This window comes from Bubalus bubalis, chromosome 17 (assembly GCF_019923935.1).
Source record: "Bubalus bubalis isolate 160015118507 breed Murrah chromosome 17, NDDB_SH_1, whole genome shotgun sequence".
NCBI lineage: Eukaryota > Metazoa > Chordata > Mammalia > Artiodactyla > Bovidae > Bubalus > Bubalus bubalis.
Window position 1 is genome coordinate 6,499,469 of NC_059173.1, and position 23,999 is coordinate 6,523,467.

At 51.6% G+C, this 23,999-nt stretch overlaps 2 protein-coding genes across 6 annotated transcripts in view; one reads left to right on the forward strand and one right to left on the reverse strand.

Annotated features, from left to right (window-relative positions):
* Nucleotides 1-6,120, reverse strand: part of SRRD (SRR1 domain containing) — a 25,097-nt gene extending 18,977 nt beyond the window's left edge. The window contains exon 1 of the mRNA XM_006055566.4: nt 5,916-6,120. Within this exon, the coding sequence (XP_006055628.4) occupies nt 5,916-6,091 (176 nt within the window). The 5' untranslated portion in view covers nt 6,092-6,120. The remainder of the gene's footprint in view (nt 1-5,915) is intronic.
* The window catches only part of HPS4 (HPS4 biogenesis of lysosomal organelles complex 3 subunit 2), a 26,914-nt gene continuing 9,003 nt past the window's right edge, over nt 6,089-23,999 (forward strand). For 2 of the 5 annotated variants that reach the window (XM_006055571.4, XM_044930004.2), the window contains exons 1-10: nt 6,123-6,274; nt 7,628-8,151; nt 10,811-10,901; nt 12,601-12,744; nt 17,935-18,042; nt 18,378-18,494; nt 19,896-19,990; nt 20,799-20,871; nt 23,040-23,076; nt 23,720-23,816. In XM_006055571.4, the coding sequence (XP_006055633.4) occupies nt 8,111-8,151; nt 10,811-10,901; nt 12,601-12,744; nt 17,935-18,042; nt 18,378-18,494; nt 19,896-19,990; nt 20,799-20,871; nt 23,040-23,076; nt 23,720-23,816 (803 nt within the window). In that variant the 5' untranslated portion in view covers nt 6,123-6,274; nt 7,628-8,110. Of the gene's footprint in view, nt 6,275-7,627; nt 8,152-10,810; nt 10,902-12,600; nt 12,745-17,934; nt 18,043-18,377; nt 18,495-19,895; nt 19,991-20,798; nt 20,872-23,039; nt 23,077-23,719; nt 23,817-23,999 lie in introns of all 5 variants that reach the window. The other 3 variants (XM_044930003.2, XM_006055570.4, XM_044930006.2) reach the window with 3 other exon arrangements.

Sequence of the window (23,999 nt, forward strand, 5' to 3'; positions counted from 1 at the left end):
ATCTGTAACCATGGACAAAATGAAAAGGCAACATACCGAATGGGAGACAGTATCTGCAAATCATGTATCTGATAAGGGCTTAATATCCAAAACATACATAGAACACACAACAGCAAAAAACCCCAAACACTTCAATTAAAATATGGGCAGGAAATCTGAACACACCTTTTTTCCAAAGAAGACATACAGATGGCCAACAGGTTCATGAAAAGCTGCTCAACATCACTAAACAGTAGGGAAGTACAAATGAAAGCCACCATGAGTTACCACCTCATACCTCTTAGGATGGCTATATCAAGAAGAGAGAGAAATAACAAGTGCTGGTAAGGATGTGGACAGAGGAGAACTCTGGCATACTGCTGGTAGAAATGTCAACTGGCGCGGCCACTGCGGGAAACAGTATCAAAAAATTAAAAACAGAACTACCATTTGAGGGGCCCCCGACAGTCCAGTGGCTAAGACTTCACGTTCCAACACAGGGGGTGTGGGCTCCATCCCTGGTTGGGGAGTTAAGACCCCATATGCGACTTGGCCAAAACAAAAACAAAAACCGCCAAAGCGTACAACAGAAACAATGTTGTAACAAACTCAATAAAGACTTTAAAGATGGTCCACATAAAAAAAAAAAAAAGTCTTAAAAAAAAGAACTACCATTTGAGCCAACAATTCCAACTTGTGGGTATTTCTCTGAAGAAAATGAAAACACTACTTTGAAAACCCACGCGCATTCATGGCATTCATGCCCCATGCCCACAATCTGCAACAGCCCAAGATGTGGAAGCAACGTATGTGCCCATCACGGGAGAAAGGGCATAGGAACTGTGAGAACACACATGGTCCAAGATACCAGATCCTCACAAAAACTCTATAAAAAGGCGAAAAGATACGACACCAACAGATGAGCCCCCCCAGGTCGGAAGGGGTCCAACATGCTACCAGGGAAGAGCGGAGAACAGCTACTTACAGCTCCGGAAAGGCCAAAGCAGAAACGACGCTCAGGGTGGATGTCTGGTGATGAAAGTAAAATCCGATGCTGCAAAGAACAATATTGCAAAAGATCCTGGAATGTTAGGTCCATGCATCAGGGTAAACCGGACATGGTCAAGCAGGAGATGGCAAGAGTAAACATCGACGTCTTAGGAATCAGTGAACTAGAATGGAGGGGAACGGGCAAAGATAATTCAGCTGACCACTGTATCTCCTCTGAGGGCAAGAATCCCATAGAAGAACTGGAGTAGCCCTCAGAGTCAACAAGAGAGTCTGAAATGCAGTACTTGGGTGCAACTTCAAGAATGACAAAATGATCTCAGTTCGTTCCCAAGGGAAATCATTCAGTATCACAGTAATCCAAGTCTGATGCAGAAAAAAATCAATGAAGACCTAGAAGACCTCTTAGAACTAACACCAAAAAGAGATGTCCTATTCATCAGAGGGGGCTGGAATGCAAAAGTAGGAAGTCAAGAGATACCTGGAGTATCAACAGGCAATTTGGCCTTGGAGTACAAAATAAAGCAGGGCAAAGGCTAACAGAATTCTGCCAAGAGAATGCACTGGTCACAGCTAACACCCTTTTTCAACAACACAAGAGAGGACTTTGCACATGGACATCACCAAATGGTCAATGTCAAAATCAGACTGATTACATTCTTTGTAGCCAAAGATGGAGAAGCTGTATACCGTCAGCAAAAACAAGACCGGGAGCTGACTATGGCTCAGATCATCAGCTCCTTATGGCAAAATTCAGGATTAAATTAAAGCAAGTGGGGAAAACCACCAGGCCAGTCAGGTCCAACTTAAATCCAATCCCCTATGAGTATAAGTGGAGACGACAAGTAGATTCAAGGGATTAGATCCAGCAAGCAGACTCCCTGAAGAACGATGCACAGAGGCCCGTAGTGCTGCACGGAGGCAGCGGACAAGACCATCCCAAAGGAAAAGAAAGGCAGGAAGGCAAAGTGGTTGTCTCAGGAGGCTTTACAAATAGCTGAGGAAAGAAGAGAAGCGAAAAGCAAGGGAGAAAGGGAAAGGTTCAGCCAACTAAACGTGGAGTTCCAGAGGACAGCACGGAGGGGCAGAAGGCCTTCTTCAGTGAACAGCGCAGAGAAACAGAGGAAGACAACAGAGGGGAAAGACGAGAGGTCTCCTCCAGAAAATCAGAAACATCAAAGGAGCACTTCATCCAAAGATGGGCACAATAAAGGACAGAAACGGTAAAGACCTAAGAGAAGCAGAAAAGATAGACGAGATGGAAAGAATACACAGAACTGTACAAAAAAGATCTTAACGACCCAGATAACCACAATAGTACAGTCTCTCGCTCAGAACCAGACATTCTGGAGCGTGAAGTCAAGTGGGCCTTGGGAAGCACTGCTGCCAAGAACGGAGAAGGCGATGGCACCCCACTCCAGTGCTCCTGCCTGGAGAATCGCGCGGACGGAGGAGCCTGGTGGGCTGCAGTCCATGGGGTCGCCAAGAGTCGGACACGACTGAGCGACTTCACTTTCACTTTTCACTTTCATGCATTGGAGAAGGAAATGGCAAGCCACTCCAGTGTTCCTGCCTGGAGAATCCCAGGGATGGGGGAGCCTGGTGGACTGCCGTCTCTGGGGTCGCACAGAGTCGGACACGACTGAAGCGACTTCGCAGCAGCAGCTGTCAAGAAAGCTAGAGGAGGTGATGGAATTCCAGCAGAGCTACTTAGAATCCTAAAAGATGATGCTATCAAAGTGCTGCACTCAAAGGTGAGCAAATCTGGAAAACCCAGCAGTGGGCACAGGACTGGAAAAGGTCAATCCTCATTCAAATTCCCAAGAAGGGCAGTACTAAAGAATGTTCAAACCACTGGACAATTGCACTCATCTCCCATGCTAGTAAGGTTAGGCTCAAAATCCTCCAAGCTAGGCTTCAACATTACATGAACCAAGAACTTCCAGATGTTCAAACTGGGTTTAGAAAAGGCAGAGGAACCAGAGATCAAACTGTCAACATTCGCTGGATCACAGAGGAAGCAAAGAATTCCAGAAAAACATCTACCTCTGTTTCAATGACTACGCTAAAGCCTTTGACTGTGTGGATCATAACAAACTGTGGAAAACTCTTACAGAGATAGGAATACCAGACCATCTTACCTGTCTCCTGAGAAACCTGTATGCAGGTCAAAAAGCAACAGTTAGAATCCTGTATGGAACAACTGACTGGCTCGGAACTGAGAAAGGAGTACAAGGCTGTTTATTGTCACCCTGTTTATTTAACTTATACACAGAGCACATCATGCAAAATGCTGGCCTGGGTGAGTTACAAGCAGGAATCAAGATCGCTGGGAGAAGTATCAACAACCTCTGATAAGATATGCAGATGATACCACTCATATGGCAGAAAGCAAAGAGGAACTAAAGAGCCCCTTGATGAGGGTGAAGGAGACTGAAAAAACCAGCTTAAAACTCAATATTAAAAAAACTAAGCTCACGGCATCCGGTCCCATCACTTCATGGCAAATAGAAGGGGAAAAGGTGGAAGCGTGACAGATTTCCTCTTCTTAGGCTCTAAAATCACTGCTGATGGTGACTGTAGCCATAAAATTAGAGGACATTTGCTTCTTGGCAGGAAAGCTATGACAAACCTAGACAGAATATTAAAAAGCAGAGATCATTTTGCTAACAAGTGAAAGTCACTCAGTCATATCCAGCTCTTTGTGACCCCATGAACTACACAGTCCATGTATTCTCCAGGCCAAAATACTGGAGTGGGTAGCTGTTCCCCTCTCCAGCAGATCTTCCCAACCCAGGGATCGAACCCAGGTCTCCTGCATTGCAGGTGGATTCTTTACCAACTGAGCCACAAGAGAAGCCCAATAAAGGTACATATAGTCAAAGCCATGGTTTTCCAGCAGTCATGTACCGATGTGAGAGTTGGACCATAAAGAAGGTTCAGCACCAAAGAACTGATGTTTTCAAAGTCCGGTGCTGAAGAAGACTCTTTAAAGTCCCTTGGACAGTAAGGAGATCAAACCAGTCAATCCTAAAGGAAATCAACCCTGAATATTCATTGAAGTACTGATGCTGAAGCTCCAATACCTTGGAAAAGACCCTGATGATGAGAAAGACTGAGGACAGGAGACGGGAGCGAGAGAGGATGAGATGGTTGGATGGCAAGATGGCATCACCAACTCAATGGACATGAGTTTGAGCAAACTCAGGTTTTGATGGTGAAGGCGTGCTGCAGTTCCTGGGGTCCCAAAGAGTCAGACATGACTTAATCTGTCTTGTGTCAATCTGATTATTAGAGCAGCCAGAAGAACCTAGAAGAGTAGACTTTTCCTCCTCAACACTATATAAAGTACACAGCAAAGCATGGAGGGGTGGGGGTGGGATAAACCAGAATAATGGAGAGCTTTGAAGTTATCAAAGTTTTGAAGAAAGTTCTGAAGTTCCCTGGTTCCAAACAGGGAAAGGAGAACGTCAAGGCTGTATATCATCACCCTGCTTATTTAACTTATATGCAGAGTACATCATGAGAAACGCTGGGCTGGATGAAGCACAGCTGGAATCAAGAATGACGGGAGAAATATCAATAACCTCAGATATGCAGATGACACCACCCTTATGGCAGAAAGTGAAGAACTAAAGAGCCTCTTGATGAAAGTGAAAGAGGAGAGTGAAAAAGTTGGTTTAAAACTCAACATTCAGAAAACTAAGATCATGGCATCTGGTCCCATCACTTCATGGGAAATAGATGGAGAAACAGTGACGGACTTTATTCTGGGGGGCTCCAAAATCACTGCAGATGGTGACTGCAGCCATGAAATTAAAAGACACTTGCTCCTTGAAAGAAAAGTTATGACCAACCTAGACAGCATATTCAAAAGCAGAGACATTACTTTGCCAACAAAGGTCCGTCTAGTCAAGGCTATGGTTTTTCCAGTGGTCATGTATGGATGTGAGAGTTGAACTATAAAGAAAGCTGAGCACCGAAGAACTGATGCTTTTGAACTGTGGTGTTGGAGAACACTTTGAGAGTCCCTTGGACAGCAAGGAGATCCAACCAGTCCATCCTAAAGGAAATCAGTCCTGAATATTCACTGGAAGGACTGATGCTGAAGCTGAAACTCCAATACTTTGGCCACCTGACGTGAAGAACTGACTCATTGGAAAAGACCCTGATGCTGGGAAAGACTGAAGGTGGGAGGAGAAGGGGATGACAGAGGATGGGATGGTTGGATGGCATCACCGACTCAATGGACATGAGTTTAAGTAAACTCGGGGAGTTGGTGATGGAGAGGGAAGCCTGGCGTGCTGCAGTCCATGGGGTCGCAAAGAGTCCGACATGACTAAGCTGAACTGAACTTGAAGTTACCAAAGACAAAGGTTTGAAACCTGGCTCTATACACATCTAGAAACCATTTTTCTTCGAGACTAGGTGCCCCATCGGGACCCTAGCATGGCTGAGATGTTCATCTCGATAAAGAGCGCTTAAGCCAGTGTCAGCCACAGAGCAGCAGCTCCTCAATTAACCAATGATGAGACTCGTGAAAATGACTATCAAGTGTGCAGGCTGGCGGCCCTGGTGTGAGCAAAACCACTGATGACCGATATCAGCATTATATTCATACCGAACACGGGTAGCGCTTACCATGCGCCAGATTCTGTTTGGAATGGTGCAGCCATTGACTAATCCACTGAACCCTCGAAACAAGCCTATATAGGTACTATTACTATTTTCACGCCCATTGGCCACGCAGTTGCAACTGCCGTAAGAGACGTTATTGCGTGCTTATTACAATAATGAGCTCTTTATCTCTGTTACCTCCACCCATAACCCTTAAATCCTGAGCGTTAAAGGGGACACACGGCGAGACTGGGGCTCGGGGAGACTCCCACGGGCGTGAAGTCTGGACCCAGGACCGAGTCCGTCCTTACCTGGCCTCCTGGATGCGACGAAGCACGACTCCACCGTCCACCTCGGGCTCGGCTCCCGGGGTCCCAGCGGCCGCCGCAGCCTCCCTCCGCTTCGGACGCCGAGCCGCTGAGCGCCTTCTCCGCGGAGACGCCGCCCGCCAGGTTTCTCGCGTCGCCGCCGCCGCCGCCGCCGCCATGGGCCTCCGACGTCACGGCGCGCTCGACCCTACGTCATCGACGCGCGCCAGCCCTGCGGGAACTTCACGGGGGCGGTAGGCTCAGGTGGCGCGTGACCCTGGGACCGCTCTGCCGCGCGCGTAGGTACCGGGCGGGAGTCGCGAGAGCCCGATCGCCGACCCTGGGGCTGCCTGGCGACTCCGGTGGGTGGGCAGTGCCCGGCGGCGCGGGGACACCGAAGCGGGGGAGGGGGGGACCCCGGGGGAGAGCGCCTTCTGGGCGCCCCTCCGCGCTGTGACCCGGGCCCCGATTTACTCCTGCGCCTTTTTGTCCGCCAATGCCAGCTCCCTGAAGCTGAGGCCAGACACGTCCCCCTGCCACCTGCGGTTAACCATCGCTTCCCGGCCCATCGCGGTCGGTCGCGCCCCTTTGCCTGCTCTGCAGACCCTGAGGCCACACATCACCGCCTCCCCCTCACCGCCCCCCACCAGGGACTTCTGCGGCCGCATCCCAACAGTTGCCCTACCCTTGGACCATTACCAGCTCCTTCTGGACCTTTCAGATAAGCGAGTGGACCTTGGCAGAGGACGGCCCAGTCCTCTGGGAACAAGGGATGGGGGTTTCAGGATGCAGTCCTTAGCCTCAGGGGGCTTAGATACCGCCTCCGTAGGCATCCGAATATGCTTCACAGATGCCATGAGTATGACCCTAGTGAGGCCCACCCCAAGATAGCAAGAGCTGAGAAAAGACAGCTTTTACAGGCCACCAAAGACTCAGTGATGTCCTCTCTAGGGACTTCTACCAAAGGAGCTTAAAAAAGAAAAAACAAAACTCCCTTGTGTTCCCAGGAGGATGGCAGATGGTGAGCAAGCATTTGAAACCATGTCCCTGGGGACACTGAGCTTGGAGAAAGTGACGGTTGGTAATACAGATTTGAAGTGACCAAAGGATCAGACCTTGTTTTGTTTTCCTGGAGAGTGTGGAGTTTACTTGAAGGCCAGTGTCAGCTTGGTGGAAGGATAAATTTAACACTGACCTGTCTCTGTAGGGAGGAAGCCAGAGACAGTCAAGGTAGTTACTGAAGGAGAGTACAAGAGAGGATTAAAGTGATGCCCTCGTCCTTTCTGAGTTTGAAATTTCATGAGTTTTCTCTCCTTTTGTGGGAGTTTGAATGTCACTTGTTAAATTCTCTGTCTTCTGGAAACACGCCCAGCTCTGGGATTCTACATGTTTAGATTACTCTTGGGGCTGTCGAGGTGACAGTTCCTTAATCTGAGTTCCATTATTACTACAGCAGCTGCTTCATTTGTATCGCTGTGCTCGACACCCAAAGCTTTTTCACACCGGTTATTTAATTTTATCTTATGTGTGACATAACTTTTACAAGTTAACTGTGGGACTTACTCTGAGGTTTTGCTCCCCTCTCTTTTGGATCTTGAAACACACTTTTCAACTTTGTGGAAAGCTCTTTTGAAGCATACCATTTGCTTAACTCTGCTGGGTCACATGCTCACTCGTGGGATTCTGAAATAATCTACGCCTTGTGTTTATTTTAGGGCCAAGGGACTGATCTTTGAACGGGAAGCTTCAAACTTTAAAAAAGAAGCCTTCAGAATGGCTTTGAAGAAGACAAGCTAGACACTGCTTCAGGGCACCGCCTTCAGCATGCATCTCGCCTGTCCAGGGGCGTCCCTGGTGAGGAGCTCTTTGAAGGGTTCGTTCCACAGAGGGCCAGAGAGCTGATGCTCATGGAACCAGATTGGTGGATTTGACTTTGTGGAACAATCATCTTGCTTTATTTTATTCTTTCTGAGAGGCTGGAGGTACTGATGGGACCTAAGGGCCTCCAGGGAAGGGAAGCAGCACTTTCATGCTGAATGAAAACTAGACAAGTGACTGCTGATGACTGAAGACACCTAAACGCCCCACATCCGGATTCAGCAGACTGGGGACCTGGAGGAATTGCCACTGCTGGGGAGAATAAAGCCAGACTGGAAAAGAAAACCCAAATGAAAAGAATGAGGGCCCGTGGAGAGTAAATGGCGGCCTCCACCTCCACAGAGAGCAAGTTGGCCTCCTGGTGAGTAGCAGGGCCTGCAGGGGTTTAGTTCCTGCCAGGCTGCTGGACAGATGTTTTGGGTGAACTGAAAATCCCCAACTGTATTGTCTAGATTTAATTAAGCGGGGGGAACCATTTTCCTCAGAGCCACTAATCAAGGGCCATTTCTCTCTGAAGCTGATGTGTTGTGACCGCACAAGCCTCTTGCAGGGTCTAGCGCTGCTGGTAGATTGCAGAAAGGATAGCTGTGGCTGGATTCTGCAGCTGGGCCGTGACAGTACCACAGGCGATTGAGTCCTCACTTTTGAGAGACAAGCAGAGGTGGCCGTGCAGAATTTCGCCATGAGGAAAAGTTTGGCGAGACTGGCTCTTGAAGGGTATTACACAACACCTGCCTGAAACTCTGCTTAACCCTAAATGGGTTAAGCCTATCTGAATTTGGTTCAGCGAATGTTAAATCGAGGAGAGGAAAGTGAGAGGCGTGGTTTCAAAAGAATGAGCAGAGTTTATGACATTTATATGTGTGCAGTTCAAAATGACACTCAAGTGTTCTTTGTGGGCCTGTCAAGAGTTGGGGCACTTTCACCCGGGGAACGTGAGGAAAAGGTGGAAAGGTGGGGAAAAGGTGGAGCCCAGCAGTGGGTTTCATTCATTCATTCATGTATTTATCTACCTACAAGCTTCCAGTTCACTGACATATAATTGACATTCAGCACTGTAACTCACATAATCATGAAAAGATTACAATAAGTTTAGTGAGCATCCATCATCTCACACAGATACAAAATAAAAGGAAAAAATTTTTCCTTGTAATGAGAACTCAGGATTTACTCTGTTTAACAACTTTCATATATAACATACGGCAGTGTTAATTACATTTATCATACTGTATGGTACACCAGGGCTTTGCTGGTGGCTCAGCAGTAAAGAATCCTCCTGCCAATGCAGGGCACGTAAGAGACACGGGATCTATCCCTAGGCCGGGAAGATCCCCTGGAAGAAGAAATGGCAACCCACTCCAGTACTCTTGCCTTGAAAATCCCATGGACAGAGGAGCCTGGCGGGCTACAGTCCACGGGGCCACAAAAGGTTGGACACAACAAGCAACTGAGCACACACTCAGTGGTAGAGAATCTACCTGCCAATGCAGGAGACACGGGTTCGATCCCTGGGTCGGGAAGATCCCCTGGAGGAGGAAATGGCAACCCACTCCAGTATTCTTGCCTGGAGAATCCGACGGACAGAGGAGCCTGGCGGGCTACAGTCCACGGGGTCACAAAGAGTCGGAGACGATGACAGCAAGTGAACAACAGCGACACGTTACAACCCTGGCACTGCGTATAACTGGAAGGTTGTACCTTTTGACTACCTTCATCCGGTCCCCACTTCCCCCACCCCCTGCCTCGGATAACCACAAATCCCATCTTTTTCTGTGACATTTTGTCTGAAGCATCACTGACGGATAACACTGTACCCAACACGATGATGTGCTATTTCTGTATGTTACATTACAAGAGGCTCACCACCCAGCAACGGGGTTTCTGAGCTGCGCCCGAGGCATTTTTTATCTGCTCTTGCCCTGAAGCCGGTGGCACATCAAGATCTGGAACTTGGGCAAGCGGAATGTGCTGGAAACAGAGTTACTGCTTGTCACGGGGAGGATAAGGTGGGGGCAGGGAGGGCGGCAGGGGGAGGGTGTAGACTGGGGAGAAGAGTGCAGTCACCGCTCTGGCCTGACAGGCGTGCTTTCAGAGACTGAGAGGCTGAACCCAGGGCCGGCCTGGGGAGTCTGCCTTGTGGTCTTAAGGAGATAATTATAGTTATACCGCAGAGGAGACCCCGAGTCTTTAGGGAAGAGCAGAGGGTTGTGGGAATTGAGAAGAGAGCTTCCTCTGCAGAGAGGAAATCAGAAGTTTGATGAGGGGTCCTGTCAAAGGAGGAGTGAGGCTTTTAGTTTTTGTTTTGTAGTTTTTTTGGCCAAGCCAGGTGGCACACGGGATCTTAACTTCCTCAGCCAGGGGTTGAACCTGCGCCCCCTGCAGTGGAAGTGCGGCGTCTTCACCAGCGGACCACCAGGGAAGTCCTTGGGACTCAGGTTTCAGCGGGCAGAGAGGGGTGTAGCGCTCCACTTTCCCATTACAGATGTGCTCTCCTGCCTGGAGACTGCACGTTTCCTGTGTCCCTTTGCTCGCTGTGGCCCCAGGGCTGGCGAACACAGCGCACACCACAAGCCCTCGGCAAGTGTGTGTTAAGCGATACGGTGGCAGAAACGAAGTCTCGTGCCCAGCAGTTGTGAGGGCAGCTAAGACATCCCTAACTTACTTCGTTCTCAGCATCTTAGAAGACCCGTTACCAAACCGCGTGGGTACGGAGTTAAGGCGCAGTGTCTCAAATAAGAGGCGTCTTGTGGGCACCCCATGTTTCCTTAGCTGCTCGCGGTGTTTTGGGGCAGAGGGTCGGTCGGCTGGATGGAGGCATGTTTTTAGCTTGAGTCGGCTGCACTTACAAAATGGTCTTATCTCTTTGTAGCTCTCAGCTTCCTTCTCCTCTGGGGCCCCCAGAAGGCTTTTCAGATACCGAGGCGTGAGTCCCTCTTGGGCTGGGCCACCGGAAGCTGCGTGTTACAAGGCCCTGTTCACAGGATGGAAGGGAACACAGCTCCTTTCTCTTCTCTTGGCAGGTGGAACTATTTTTTCCTCTATGATGGTTCCCAGGTGAAGGGAGAAGGAGATCCAACCCGAGCTGGCATCTGTTACTTTTATCCCCCACAGGTAAGCCACTCGGCTCACTCAGTGGGGACCCCATGACCTTTCAAAGAGTTTATATCTGGACAGTTTTCTTCGCATAATCCAGGCATTTGCCACTTTTACTCTCTCGTTCTTTCTTTCTTTATTATGATTATGATTATGATTTTGGCTACACCGGGTCTTTCTGCTGCACACAGGCTTTCTCCAGTTGAAGCAGTGGCGGCTACCCTCTCGCTGTGGTGCACAGGCCACTCATTTCAGTGGCTTCTCTTGCAGAGCGCGGGCTCTAGAGCATGGGCTTCAGTAGCTGTGGCACATGGGCTTAGTTGCTCTGGGGTATGTGGAATCTTCCCAGGCCAAGGATCGAACCCGCGTCCCCTGCATTGGCAGGCAGATTCATTACCACTGGACCACCAAGGAAGCCCTGCTCCCTTACTCGTAGCTGTATTCTTTGTTGCTGTCCTGATGTTGAAATGCCCAAGCCAGCGGCCCAGTACTTCTGCCCTCTCTCTCTCTATTTTACTGTCACGATTTTCTGTCTGCTCTGTTGAAAAAAAAAAAGAAAAAAACTTTTCTTATGCCAGAGTAAAGAGGAGTGAGTCATCAGTCCTCGTGTGCCTGACTTCAGCAAAGATCACCACCTGACCAGTCTGTTATGAGCTAGCCTAACTCCTCCCTACTCTTTTTTTTTCCCCCTGGAGTATTTGAAGCAGATCCTAGACGTGGTGTCATCTCACCAGCATCAGGGAACATCTCTAACTGGAAAGGGTATATTTTGCTAACATCCCACTTGGCCAAAGTTGCCATTCATGGCAATAATACCATCCTATGTAGTCTGTGTTCCCATTTCGCCTTTATTATCTGAGATGTTACTCAGCCCTTCCTTCCCTCTCCCTTTCTCTCTCTCCCTTCCTTTTGTCCTAATCAGCATCCAAACAAGATCCACAAACCCTGTGTGGTTGTGTTTCAAGTCCCTCTTATCATATGACACTGCTCACCCACTGCCCCCGTCCTTTCTCCCCTGCGCCACTGAATTACTGAAGACACCGGGTCACTGATGCAGGAGAGCGTCAGCATGTGTCCTGCTCTGGACTGGGCTGGTCCCTTCCTCACAATGGGGTCATTCAGTGCTTTCTGCCCAGAGCCTTTTCTTTAAAGGATCTAGAGCCTTGACTGGGTCCAAGTTCAGCCCTTTGAGGCAGAGTGCTCCATTCTCCATGGCATCACGTGCTGTCTCCCCTGGGGGTTTAGTAAGCGTGAAGGTGGGTTGGGAGGCGTGTGTGTTTGCTCATGTGATTATGCTCTGACTTGCAGAGCAGGGATTAGTCTGCACCACTCCGGTCTCTCCATGGGGATCTGAATGGGGATAAATGCGCAGGCCTGTAATCCTGGGAACAGGAATGCCATTCTGGGGCATCATCTCCTGCATTCACTGTGGGCGTTCTGTGACACTCCGGGCAAGGTTCGGCCAACTTGGCCTCAAAAGGACCAATGCTTTAGGCTTTGTAAGCCAGGCAAGGTCTTTGTCACGTGTTCTTCCTTGTTGTTATTTTGACAACCCTTACAAAACCGTAAAAGCCATCCTGGGCTCACAGATTATAGACAGAAACAGGCAGCAGAGTCGGTCTGGCCTCCGGGCTGCAGTCTGCCAACCCCGACTCTGAGGAACGACCCCGGAGTTCAGGCCCTTCAGCCTCATGTCTGGACTGGCTCCTCTCCCCAGACCCTGCTGGACCAACAGGAGCTGCTGTGTGGACAGATCGCCGGGGTTGTGCACTGCATTTCCCACGTTTCCGGCTCTCCTCCCGCCCTTGTCCGCCTGCGGAAACTGAAGTTCGCCGTAAAGGTTGACGGTGATTACCTCTGGGTGAGTTTGCCAGGCTGAACCAGTGCCGGCGGGGTCGCCTCTACCAAGACGCGCTTGTCTTGCTGAGAGGTGTCGTGACAGCGGGCTTTACAAGGTAACCCCTGCCGTGGCCCCTGACCTGCAGCCTCGTCCCCTGCCTCTGTCGTCCATGATGCCCGCGTCCCTCTCTGCGGGTGCCATCGGAGCTGAGCGCTCTCCCAAACATCGCTATCACAGCCTGCGTTGCACAGGGCGGCGTTCACCTTGCTTTTGAAAGACTTGGGTCGTCCTGTGGACGTTCTTTTTGCTCTCTGACGCAAACTGAGTTTTTAGTCTCTGTCTTTTCTTGTTTTTCCTCTGTTCTTCCCTGTACTTTCCACACTTACTGGGGAAGGGAGCTCGAAATTTGAAGACACTGGTGCACGTAGGTTAGGTTTCCAAGGACTATTAAGGGAACAAAACAAAACAAACCCACTTACAGCTAGTAGTTCCCTTTACTCCCAAGTCCCTTTGTCTCCTGCCTACTCTTATTTTAAATTTATTCCCAAGGGAAAGGGGTACTTACCTGTGAGGAAGTATCTTCGCCTTTATAGGTATTATTTCCAATGTTTTATTGTGAAAATTTCCTAACATACCAAACAGTTGAAAGAACTGTATTGCGAATACTCACATACCTCTTAGATCCCACAGTGAACCCTTCATTGTCGTTGCTTTATCACATACTATCTATTCATCCCTTTATCCTCTGTTTTAACGCTTTCTGAAGTTGCACATATGAGTATATACTTTACCGCCTGGCCCCAAATATGTCATCATGCTGCGCGTTAACTAGAGTTCAATATGTGTGTGTGGTTCTTTTGCTCTTTTTTGAGGTAAAATTCATTTGCATGCAATGAAATACACAAATCTTGACTGTAGTTGGTGCATTTGGATAAATGGTGCACCTGTGTAACACAAATCCCTATCAAGACACAGGATATGTTAGCATCACACCAGGAAGCTCCCTTATGTCCTTAATTCCAGCCCCTCCCCCCGCATCCCAGGTAACACTGTTTGGAGTGTTCCCACCAAAGAATTCTGCCTGTTCTAGGGTGTCACGCAAGTGGAATAATACTCGCATCACTCCTCTGTACAGAGTCCTGTCCTGCTGCTTAACATTTGTGGGGTTCATCCACGTTGTTGCACGGCCCCACAGTGTACTCCTGTTTATCACTGAGCAGTATTCCACAGTCTAAATGTACTGGTCTACTTACTCATTCTCCTTTTTCTGGACACAGGAACTTTGTCCAGTTCGGGGCACTTAAGATTAATAAGGGCCTAGAGATGCTACTGCTGCTACTGCTAAGTCGCTTCAGTCATGTCCGACTCTGTGCGACCCCATAGACGGCAGCCCACCAGACTTCCCCGTCCCTGGGATTCTCCAGGCAAGAACACTGGAGTGGGTTGCCATTTCCTTCTCCAATGCATGAAAGTGAAAAGTCAAAGTGAAGTTGCTCAGTTGTGTCTGACTCTTAGCGACCCCATGGGCAGCCCACCAGGCTCCTCCATCCCTGGGATTCTCCAGGCAAGAACACTGGAGTGGGTTGCCATTTCCTTCTCCAATGCATGAAAGTGAAAAGTGAAAGTGAAGTCGCTCAGTCGTGTCTGACTCTTAGCGACCCCATGGAGTGCAGCCCACCAGGCTCCTCCGTCCATGGGATTTTCCAGGCACGAGCACTGGAGTGGGGTGCCATTGCCTTCTCCGAAGGGTCTAGAGAAATGAGTATCAAAACTACACTGAGGTATCCCCTCACACCAGTCAGAACAGCCATCATCGAGTCTACCGAGAGTAAATGCTGGAGTGGGTGTGGAGAAAAGGAAAGCTTCCTACACTGTCGGTGGGACGTAAATTGGTGCAGCCACTGTGGAAAACGGCTTCCCAGGTGGCGCTGGTGGTAAAGAACCCGCCTGCCAGTGCAAGAGACGGAAGAGATGTGGTTTGATCCCTGGGTCGGGCACATCCCCTGGAGGGAGGGTATGGCAATATTCTTGCCTTGAGAATGCCATGGACAGAGGAGTCTGGTGGGCTACAGTCTATAGGGCTGCAAAGAGTCAGACACGGATGAAGAGACTTGGCACGCACGCACTGTGTAAAAACAGCACAGGGGTTCCTCAGAAAACTGAAAATAGAGCTACCAGATGATCCAGCAATCCTACTCCTGGGCATATATCCGTACAAAACTCTAATTAAGAAAGATACTTGACTTCCCTGGTGGTCCAGGGGCTAAGACTCCACACTCCCAATGCAGGGGGCCTGGGTTCGATCCCTGGTCAGGGAACTAGATCCCACAGGCTGCAGCTACAGATTCCACTCACCACAACAGAGATCAAAGATCCCACGTGCCACACTATGGCCCGGTGCAGCCAAATAAATAAGATACGGGGGGGGGGGGGAGGGGGGGGGGAGGGGGGGGAGGGGCACATGCTCCACTGTGTTCACAGCAGCCAAGACACGGAAGACGCCCATGGACAGGTGGATGGGCAAAGAGGATGCGTGCATTGTATACAGTGGCATACTACCCAGCCATAAAAAAGAATGGACTAATGCCATTTGCAGCAACATGGATCAAACTAGAGAATATCATACTAAGTGAAGGAAGTCAGAAACGAAAGTTGGAAAGACAAATAACACACAATATCACTTACACGTGGAATCTAAAATATGATACAAACGAACAGCTACAAAACAAAAAGTCTCACAGCTATAGGGGACAGACTGGTGGTTGCCAAGGGAGAGGAGGCTTGTGGGGGAAGGGCCGGGAGTCTGCGAGTAGCAAGTGCAGACATACAGGATGGATGAACAAGGTCCTGCTGTATATAAAGGGGAACTAGATTCTGTATCCTGCGATAAACCATAGTGGAAAACAATCTGAAAAAGATTATATATGGCTTCCCAGGTTGCACTAGTGGTAAAGAACCTGCTTGCCAATGCACAAGACATTTGTTTGATCCCCAGTTGGGAAGATCCCCTGGAGGAGGGCATGGCAACTCACTCCACTATTCTTGCCTGGAGAATCCCATGAACAGAGGAGCCTGGCAGGCTACAGTCCATAGGGTCACAAAGAGTCGGACATGAATGAAGTGACTTAGCATGCACACACGTATGTATAACTGAATCACTTTGCTGTACAGCAGAAATTAACAACATTGTAAATAAACGAAAAGAGTAAGGCTCTAAAAACATTGCTATACAAGTCTTTCTGTGGACATACATTTCCCTTTCTCATGGGTAAATACCTAGGCGTGGAATTGCTGGGTCATAGGGTAGGTGTAGGAGAAGGCAATGGCACCCCACTCCAGTACTCTTGCCTGGAAAATCCCATGGATGGAGGAGCCTGGTTGGCTGCAGTCCATGGGGTCGCGAAGAGTCGGACACGACTGAGCGACTTCACTTTGACTTTTCACTTTCATGCATTGGAGAAGGAAATGGCAACCCACTCCAGTGTTCTTGCCTGGAGAATCCCAGGGACGGGGAGCCTAATGGGCTGCCGTCTATGGGGTCGCACAGAGTCGGACACAACTGAAGTGACTTAGCAGCAGCTTAGCAGCAGGGTAGGTGTGTGTTGATTTTATAAGAAACCGCCAGACTTTTGCCCAAAGCGGTTGCACCATCTTGCATTCCCACTGACAGTCTATGAGAAGGCCAGGTACTTCACACCCTCATCAGCAGGCATGTCAGTCTGTTTATTCACAATTGTAGCCACTGAGCTGGATGTGAAGTGGTAGCTCAGTAGGTGTTAATTTGCACTTCCCCCGTGACTGGTGATAGCAGGGCTTCTTCATGTGCTTCGTGGACATTTGGGCATCTTCCTTTGAGATATTTTCCCCCAGTCTCTGGGTGTGCTTAAGTTTCTTGGTAATGTCTTTGGATGAGGCGGTTTTTGGTTTTAATGAAGTCTATCAGTTTTATCTTTTACGGTTATTGCTTTCTGTATCCTGTCTAAAACCACTGCCTACCTCATTAGAGAAGACATTCTCCAATTCTGGGGGGCGGCAGCGGGGGGAGCACGTTTCATAGTGTTAGCTTTTAAATTTAGGTCTGTAATCCACCTTGGATAAGTCCTTGTGAATAGTATGAGCAGAGGTCAAAGGGCCTTTTCTCCTGTGGATGTCCCATTGTTCTAGCACCACTGCTGAAAAACTTGCTTTTCCTATTTGCTTCCTAGGGCTCCTTTGTTGGAGCTCAAATGACCATTTAAGTGCAGCTCTGCTTCTGGGCTTGCTGTTCTTGCCCACTGGCCTTTCTGAAGATTCTGTACACGTACTGCTCCGTCTTGATGTCTGCAGCTTTTAGAATAAGTCTTAAAGTCAGCTGGGGGAAGGCCTCCAAACTTACTCTTCTCCGAGACAGCGTTTGATATTTTCAGTCCTTTGTATTTCTGTTGCAGAATCAGTTTGGCAGTCTGAAGGAAAGTTGGTGAGATTATTAGGATTTCTTTCAATCTGTAGAATAACTGGGGGAGATTAACTGGGCGCCAGACTGTTGACGGCACTTGAGTGGCGCTTACATTCAGAGAGCATTTGTTTACGTGTCTTCGTTCAGAGTTGGTTTGTTAAGTTTCTGATGGTTCCCCTAGGAGAGATTCCTCCAGGTAGAATTAGTGAGTCAAAGAAGATGAAGTCCTTTTCAAGCTCCATAAACAGGGGGCCAGATTACTTCCTAACTGAGCAAGTGTCTGTCGTCTGTGGAACGGAGCACCGCCGACGCTCCGCGCTGGCGTGACGATGCCCTGGGTGCGGGTTCCGGAAGCGCCCCGTCCGGCTGGAGAAGGGGTGGCCACTCCTGACAGTGTGGATCCCATGTTTGCTGTGAAACCCAAATGAAACATCCAGTGTCCAAATAACAGTGGTGACCATACAGGGGTTCAGGAGAGAGGTCACGGTTGGCTGGAGTGATGAGAGCAGGCAGCCAGGGGTGCTGGAATCTGTGTGTGTTGGCGGGGGACTGAGGGGGGTGGGGATGCCCGGGCAGATGAACAGGAAGCAGGGATGATGATGATTCCAGCTCGGGCAGCGTAAGTGGGTTCAAAACACAGCCATTCCCTGTGGAGCGCCGCATGGCTGCACACAGAGGGTGGATCTCCAGGGCCCTGTGGAGTCTGGCTTAGCGAGCCCTGGGTACCAGGACTTCAGGCTTGGCATCCGAGAACAGGAAAGCACTGTCCTCTGCAGGTGCTGGGCTGCGCCGCGGAGCTCCCTGACATCAGCTGCAAGCAGCTTCTGCACCGGCTTGTCGGCTTCTTTCATTTTTACAACGGGCCCGTGTCTCTGGCCTGCAAGGTATGAGTAGGGCAGTGGGGAGGCTCACGTGGAACCTCTTTAGCAAAACTGATACTGCCCGGGCACATCCGGGCATCGGGAACCCTTTACACAAACACGACATGTCAGCGACAGGGTCATGGGCCCCCGGAGCCCCTCGCGGACGCCTTTCTTCTCCGGTGGCCTGGGGCCCGTTCATCCACCTTTTGTCCTCTCCTTGCCTGGGGGTGTGGGCAGTTCAGAAGATGCCTTCCCTGCCAGCCAGGTCCCCGTGAGGGACTCTGCGGGGGACTGGAGTCCCTGCTGGAGCGTGTGTCTTGGGATCGCGGGTGCTGACGCCAGCTGTTCTGCTTCAGAGCTGCCCGCGAGAAGAACTGCGCTCCGAGTGGGACACGCTCATCGAGCACATCCTGGGGAACACGGGCGACCTGCACAAGATCTTCAACTGCCTCTGGCACCTGGACCAAACCAAAGTAACCAGCTCAGCACCCCCACCCGCTGCGTGCGTGGGTGGGAACTGGGCTTCTGGATGTGGGTGCTTCCCCTTCGATGAGCTGTCCCTCCATCCCCGTGGCTGTTAAGAACTCAGGTTCCAGGCGGCGCTTGCCAGCTGCATGGGCTAGGACCAGACAGGTCACCTGTCTCAGCCTCGCTCTCCTTACCCGTGGAGCGGCGTGACACCCACCTCCCAGGACTGTTCTGGGGCTGAAACTGGGACAGTTACGTAAGGGACAGATGCCCAGGAAGGAGTGTTATTGCTTTGTTAATGCCCAGATGTGCTGAACTCAGTAATCTGAACGCCCCCTTCTCAGCTTATCATTAGTTATTCTCAGCATCCAGAAAGGCCCAGGGCGGCCACTGTCTGGGACGGGGGGCTGGGTGGGGTCTGTCCCTGAGCTGTTGCCTCGGCACGTGGTGACGGGAGGCCACCTGCACCACTGCGGGCTGGTGGCCTTGGCCTTGGCAGACGTCACATCCTCACAGTCAGACAGCAGGGGGAGGTGCGAGCGGTGCTATGAGGAGCCCTGCCCACGCCCTGAGCATCTTGGGGGTGGGACCTTCCACCACGCGTGGCCTGGGTCTCTGCGGGCAGAGACCGTGTCCCTGTCCCTGGGGCGCGGCACCGGCTCAATGCTAGAAACAGGGACGGGTTTTCCCGCTCCTGTTTGGAGGGCTTCTTGGAAGTCGGCCCAGAGCTTTCCGAGTGGCCGTGAAAGAGCTAACCGCCTGCCATAAGGGCTCCAGCGTAGCTCCTTAACACTCAGTGCTGACTGCTCCCGGGTACCGCAGGTTCCGGCTGCCAGGCAGGAACCTGGAGGAGGCTGGTGGTCACTGCTGGCCGTTCGTGAGCAGGTTCAGATACTCTGCCTGTCCCTTTAGGGACTTTTTTTTACAAGGACTGAGGACTGAGATGTGTACGCCCACGTGAAAGGCTGTGATGCTTCCATTTCTCCTCCTGGCAGAGTTAGGGGACTGGGTCAGACAGCAAGCCAGCTCATCACAGGGGCTTGGGCTGCAGGGGAGGGTGGGTTCACCGTGAACTGAATCTGAGGGGCGAGCTCTCCCCTGCAGCTGCTTCCTGGTCTCCGCATCGCCGGTCAGGGTCTCCTTGGCGATGTGCACGGTCGCCTGTGAAGAGCCATATGCCCAGTTCTCTCTGCCTCCCTGCTTCAGGGAGGCCCCCTGGTCCCAAGCACCTGGCGTTTTGTGGTGGCAGCCGTGCGGGGTGTCAGAGGCATGACATGGCCGGTGTGCGGCACGCCCTCCCTCCGGGCTCCGGCTCCGAGCGGTCCGTCTACCCTCCGCAGCCCCCTGCCTGTCCCCTCCTGCCCACGGGGGCATGCCGACCGGGGCTTGCTTCTCGCCCCGCACAGGTGGAGGCCCTGCTCCTGCTCAAGGCGGCACTCATCCTGCAGACCTGCCAGCGTGTGCCCCACGTGCTCGCCGGCTGCATCCTCTACGCAGGACTGTGAGTAGTACCCCTGCCCCTTCTCCCTCATCCCCACCCCCCGCTGCAGCCCTGACCACCCGGCCACCTCCTGATCGGGGCTGGGGAGCCAAGAGCTCTGTGCGTGGCCAGTTCCAGCCGGTCTTGTTTGGCAACTCGAGGGTAGTTTAGATTCGATTGAGGGTCCATGCCTGTCCCTGGGGAATTGGAAGCTGCTGTGTCCAGAGAAGAGTTAGGAGTGCACAAGGCGGCTTTGCAGAGATCCATGCAGCTCTCAGCTGGGCCACGCCTGCGGAGTGGTTGGTCTCCGCCACCCAGGACCGTCAGGAGAGGGGTGTGAGGCCCATGGCGCACCCGGGGCCCCAGTGCACTGGCCATGGCTCCTGCTTGGGCTCCTGCAGCTGTGTGGCTGGGTCTGCCTCGAGGTACCCTCACGGAGGTCTCACTGCGCCTCTTCCCCCAGCTGGAGGGCCTCTTAGAGAGCCTGGGAGCCCTCCACGCCTCCTCTGGGCCTCGAGGAGGCTCAACCGTCCCAGCCAGAGGCAGGGGAGTTGGTGCTCTGTGTCCAGTGCTATGATCCTGGAGGGATGTGCCCTAGAGAAGCCCTCCTGGCACCTCAGGAATATTCTTAATACAAGTCGGTCCAAGCATTTCAACATTTAAAACTTTGATGGGGAACAGCCAGGGGGCCCCCGTGAGTGCCTCCCCAGGTGACACTCCCACCAGCTGTGTCCCCCAGATCCTACCTGCTGCAGGTGCTGGGACTGTCTTGATGCCAGGTCCTGACTGTGTTTCTTCTCTGGTGTCCTGGTTCCTGTTGATCTCCCAGGATCGTCAGCACCCAGCTCCCGCCCTCCATCACGGCCAAGGTCCTGCTTCATCGCCTGGCACGTTGGGACCAGGTATCAAACCCCCCTCCCTGTGCCCCCACCCCCCAGCAGGGACATGTTCCCCTGGCGCGTCTGTCTTTGTGTCGGGCAAGACTGATCAGCAGCACTGGATGGGCCGGCGGGGCAGGGGGCTGCCATGTCCTTCTTAGGACCCCCCGTCCATCCGTGTGGTCCCCCTCAAGTGAGGTCCTGGCAAAGCTGGAAGAAAATGTTTTCTCCTGCGTGGTTGGCTTGGATGGTTGGTTTTTCTTTCATCCAGGTGGAACTGTGAGAATATGACTTCCCGCAGGGTAGGCTTTATGTCAAAGCGATGTTGGATTTTTTTCAGAGAGAGACTGTAAAAGATGGCTTAGGACAACAGCGGCTTTAAAAATACTTCTATCTTATATTTGCCTAATTGTTTTTATAATGAAGGAAAAATCATAACGTGCTCATTGAGAATAAAACTGCCCACAGCTGGGCCACATAGAGATAATCACCGCTAGCGTTTGGCACGTATCCTTGGAGCTCTTTTTTCTTTTGTTTTACGAGTTGATTCTTAGTGTGTGAAACTGGTTTTAAATCTGTAGGAAGGCTAGCTTTTTGCACTTGCTAAGTCAGCAGACATTTAAGAACGCACGTGGGGCTCTATTCCAGCTCCCTCTCACGTGGTGCGGGCGGCATGAGAACACCCCTCCTGGTGAACTGTCTGATAAGGAGAGGGTGGAGGGGGTCTTTTCCTTTTTCCCCCTTGTTCAGCTATGCTAATCAATACTAAGGAAGTCATCTGACTGCTGGAAAAGGTTTATATTCAAAAACTCTTGTCACAACAGGATTTATGAAAGTGAAAAATCAGATTCTAAGGTAGGAGCTGCGGGCTGGTTGCCTGCCGTTGTTTTCTTGGCCTGCTTTACTGCCACGGCTGCAGCTTGAGTAGCTGGACAGAGACCTACAGCCGCAGTGCCCAAAACACCGACTAGCCTGCCCTTTCCAGACAGATTGCTGGTGTTGGTCTCAAGTCAGGGAGTGATGAATTCTCCCACACCACGGTGAACTTCCTATGATTTTAATCAGCCATTAAAAATGGCCAAAGATGCTTTCATGGCAGAAACTGTGAGTCCCTCTTTCGAGCAGAGAAACAGAACTTTATGTAATGTGTCCTCAAAGTATTGAAAAAATGCACAGACTTTACAGGAAAATGTGCCCTGTGTTCACAGGATTGGCTTATGGGCGAGGGGATTCTATGTGATTTTTTTGAAAAGAATTTTTGTCTGGAGTTAGCTTCTGTGAAGGAAGCCACATCCTTCAGAGGAGGGCAAGTCATTTTGGCTAGAAGAGCAGTTTTTGGTTTTCCTTTTGCTTTGCTGGGTCCTTTCGGTGGAGACGGCTGGAAAGCTCTTTTGAGGAGATTCCCCGGGTTTCTCGCCTTCGTTGTAAATGCAGAGGCAAGCCGGCCTTGCCTCGGGTTTAGGCTGAGTCCTTCGCTGTAAGGGTCACAGGCCCCTCACTCTGTTGTCATAATGGGGTCTGTGTGTGGGCTCCAGCCAGGGCTGTGGGAGACGTGGCCATATTCCAGAAGACGACTTCCCTGGAGGTCTGAAAGCACAGGAATGTTCGCTGTCCTTCCCCAAGAGGAGAAACTGAGAGATCGGAAAGAGGGGAAGCCTGGTATGCGCCTGGGTGGCGTGGCCGCCTTAGCCGGCGTGACCCCAGCCCCGGCGCAGAGCAGGCAGCCTGGGGGGATCTGTTCCATCCGCTTTGCTGTGGGCGAGCGGCCGGGCCCAGCACCCGGGCCTTGGCCGCTGTGACCCCAGCCCCGGCGGGGGGCAGGCAGCCTGGGGGGATCTGTTCCATCTGCTTTGCTGTGGGCGAGCGGCCGGGCCCAGCACCCGGGCCTTGGCCGCTGTGACCCCAGCCCCAGCGGGGGGCAGTCAGCCTGGGGGGATCTGTTCCGTCCGCTTTGCTGTGGGCGAGGGGGAGCAGGCAGCCTGGGGGGATCTGTTCCGTCCACTTTGCTGTGGGCGAGGGGGAGCAGGCAGCCTGGGGGGATCTGTTCCGTCCGCTTTGCTGTAGGCGAGCGGCCGGGCCCAGCACCCGGGCCTTGGCCACGTTTCAGGAACAGATGGCAACACGCGGTCCCGATGGATAGATCAGGGGGAGCATGCGGTGCCCCGCACCGACTCCTGTCTGTTTATTTTCAGAGGAAACCTACGGGAGGGGATGCCCTGCAGGAACATGGTGAGTAGTCGGGTGTCCTGTCACGTCTTGGAAACGGCCCGTAAGCAGTCTGGCCCTGTCCAAGTCACGTGGAAGGCCGAGCGGCCCCAAATGGTTATCCCGTCAGCTCGTGAGATCAGGGAAATATTAACAGCGCTGCAAAGGCAAAGTTACTCTCAAAATCCCAGTTGTAAAGCCTCTGATTTTAGGCATAGCTTTTAAATCCCCCCTTTCAGCTCCTCCTTAACCCTCAGCACCATGAGGCTGCTCAGATGAGTTCCAGAAGATGACGATGGGGAGACGGTGACGGCAGGGCCACTGCCAGGAAGACCTTTGGCAGCAGAGTAGGGTTTAGTTTGAAGCCTAAGTTTGGGCAGACCCCTTTGGTCAGTTAGACGTGCTTTTGATCCAGGTTCTGTCTTAAGTGCCGGTCAGTTTTCTTCCACCAAATGTCACTCTGGGAGCAGAGTGGCCCGCGTGGGCTTTTCCTTGCTGATGGCAGAAGCTGTAGCTGCAGCTTTGTGGCTTCTGTTCTGGGGAAAGGAGCCCCGAGCTGCTCGCTGGGCTGGCCTGCGGGCTGGAGGCATCATCCCAAAAACACTGCCTGCCCCCCCATCTTCTCTGGCCCAGAGAGGGCCCTGGCCATATTGCTCTGCACTTCTAGGAGTGGTGCTCCCTCCCAATGTTCAGATCACGCCTGTTTTCCTGACTGAAGAGGAAGCCGCCAGTCTCTGCGAGTTCCCCCGGGAGCCCTCGGCCAGGTAAGGGGCTCAAAGAGGCTCCTCTGAACCCACATGTTGGGGACTCCCTCCCACGGGCTCATCCAGAAGCCCTGTGCATCCCATCCTCCCACGATTCCCTCTTCTTTATGCTCTGCCCTGGCGGGGGTTGGGGATGGGGGATGGACAGTTGGACCTTCAGCAGAGATGAGGGGCATCTGGCAG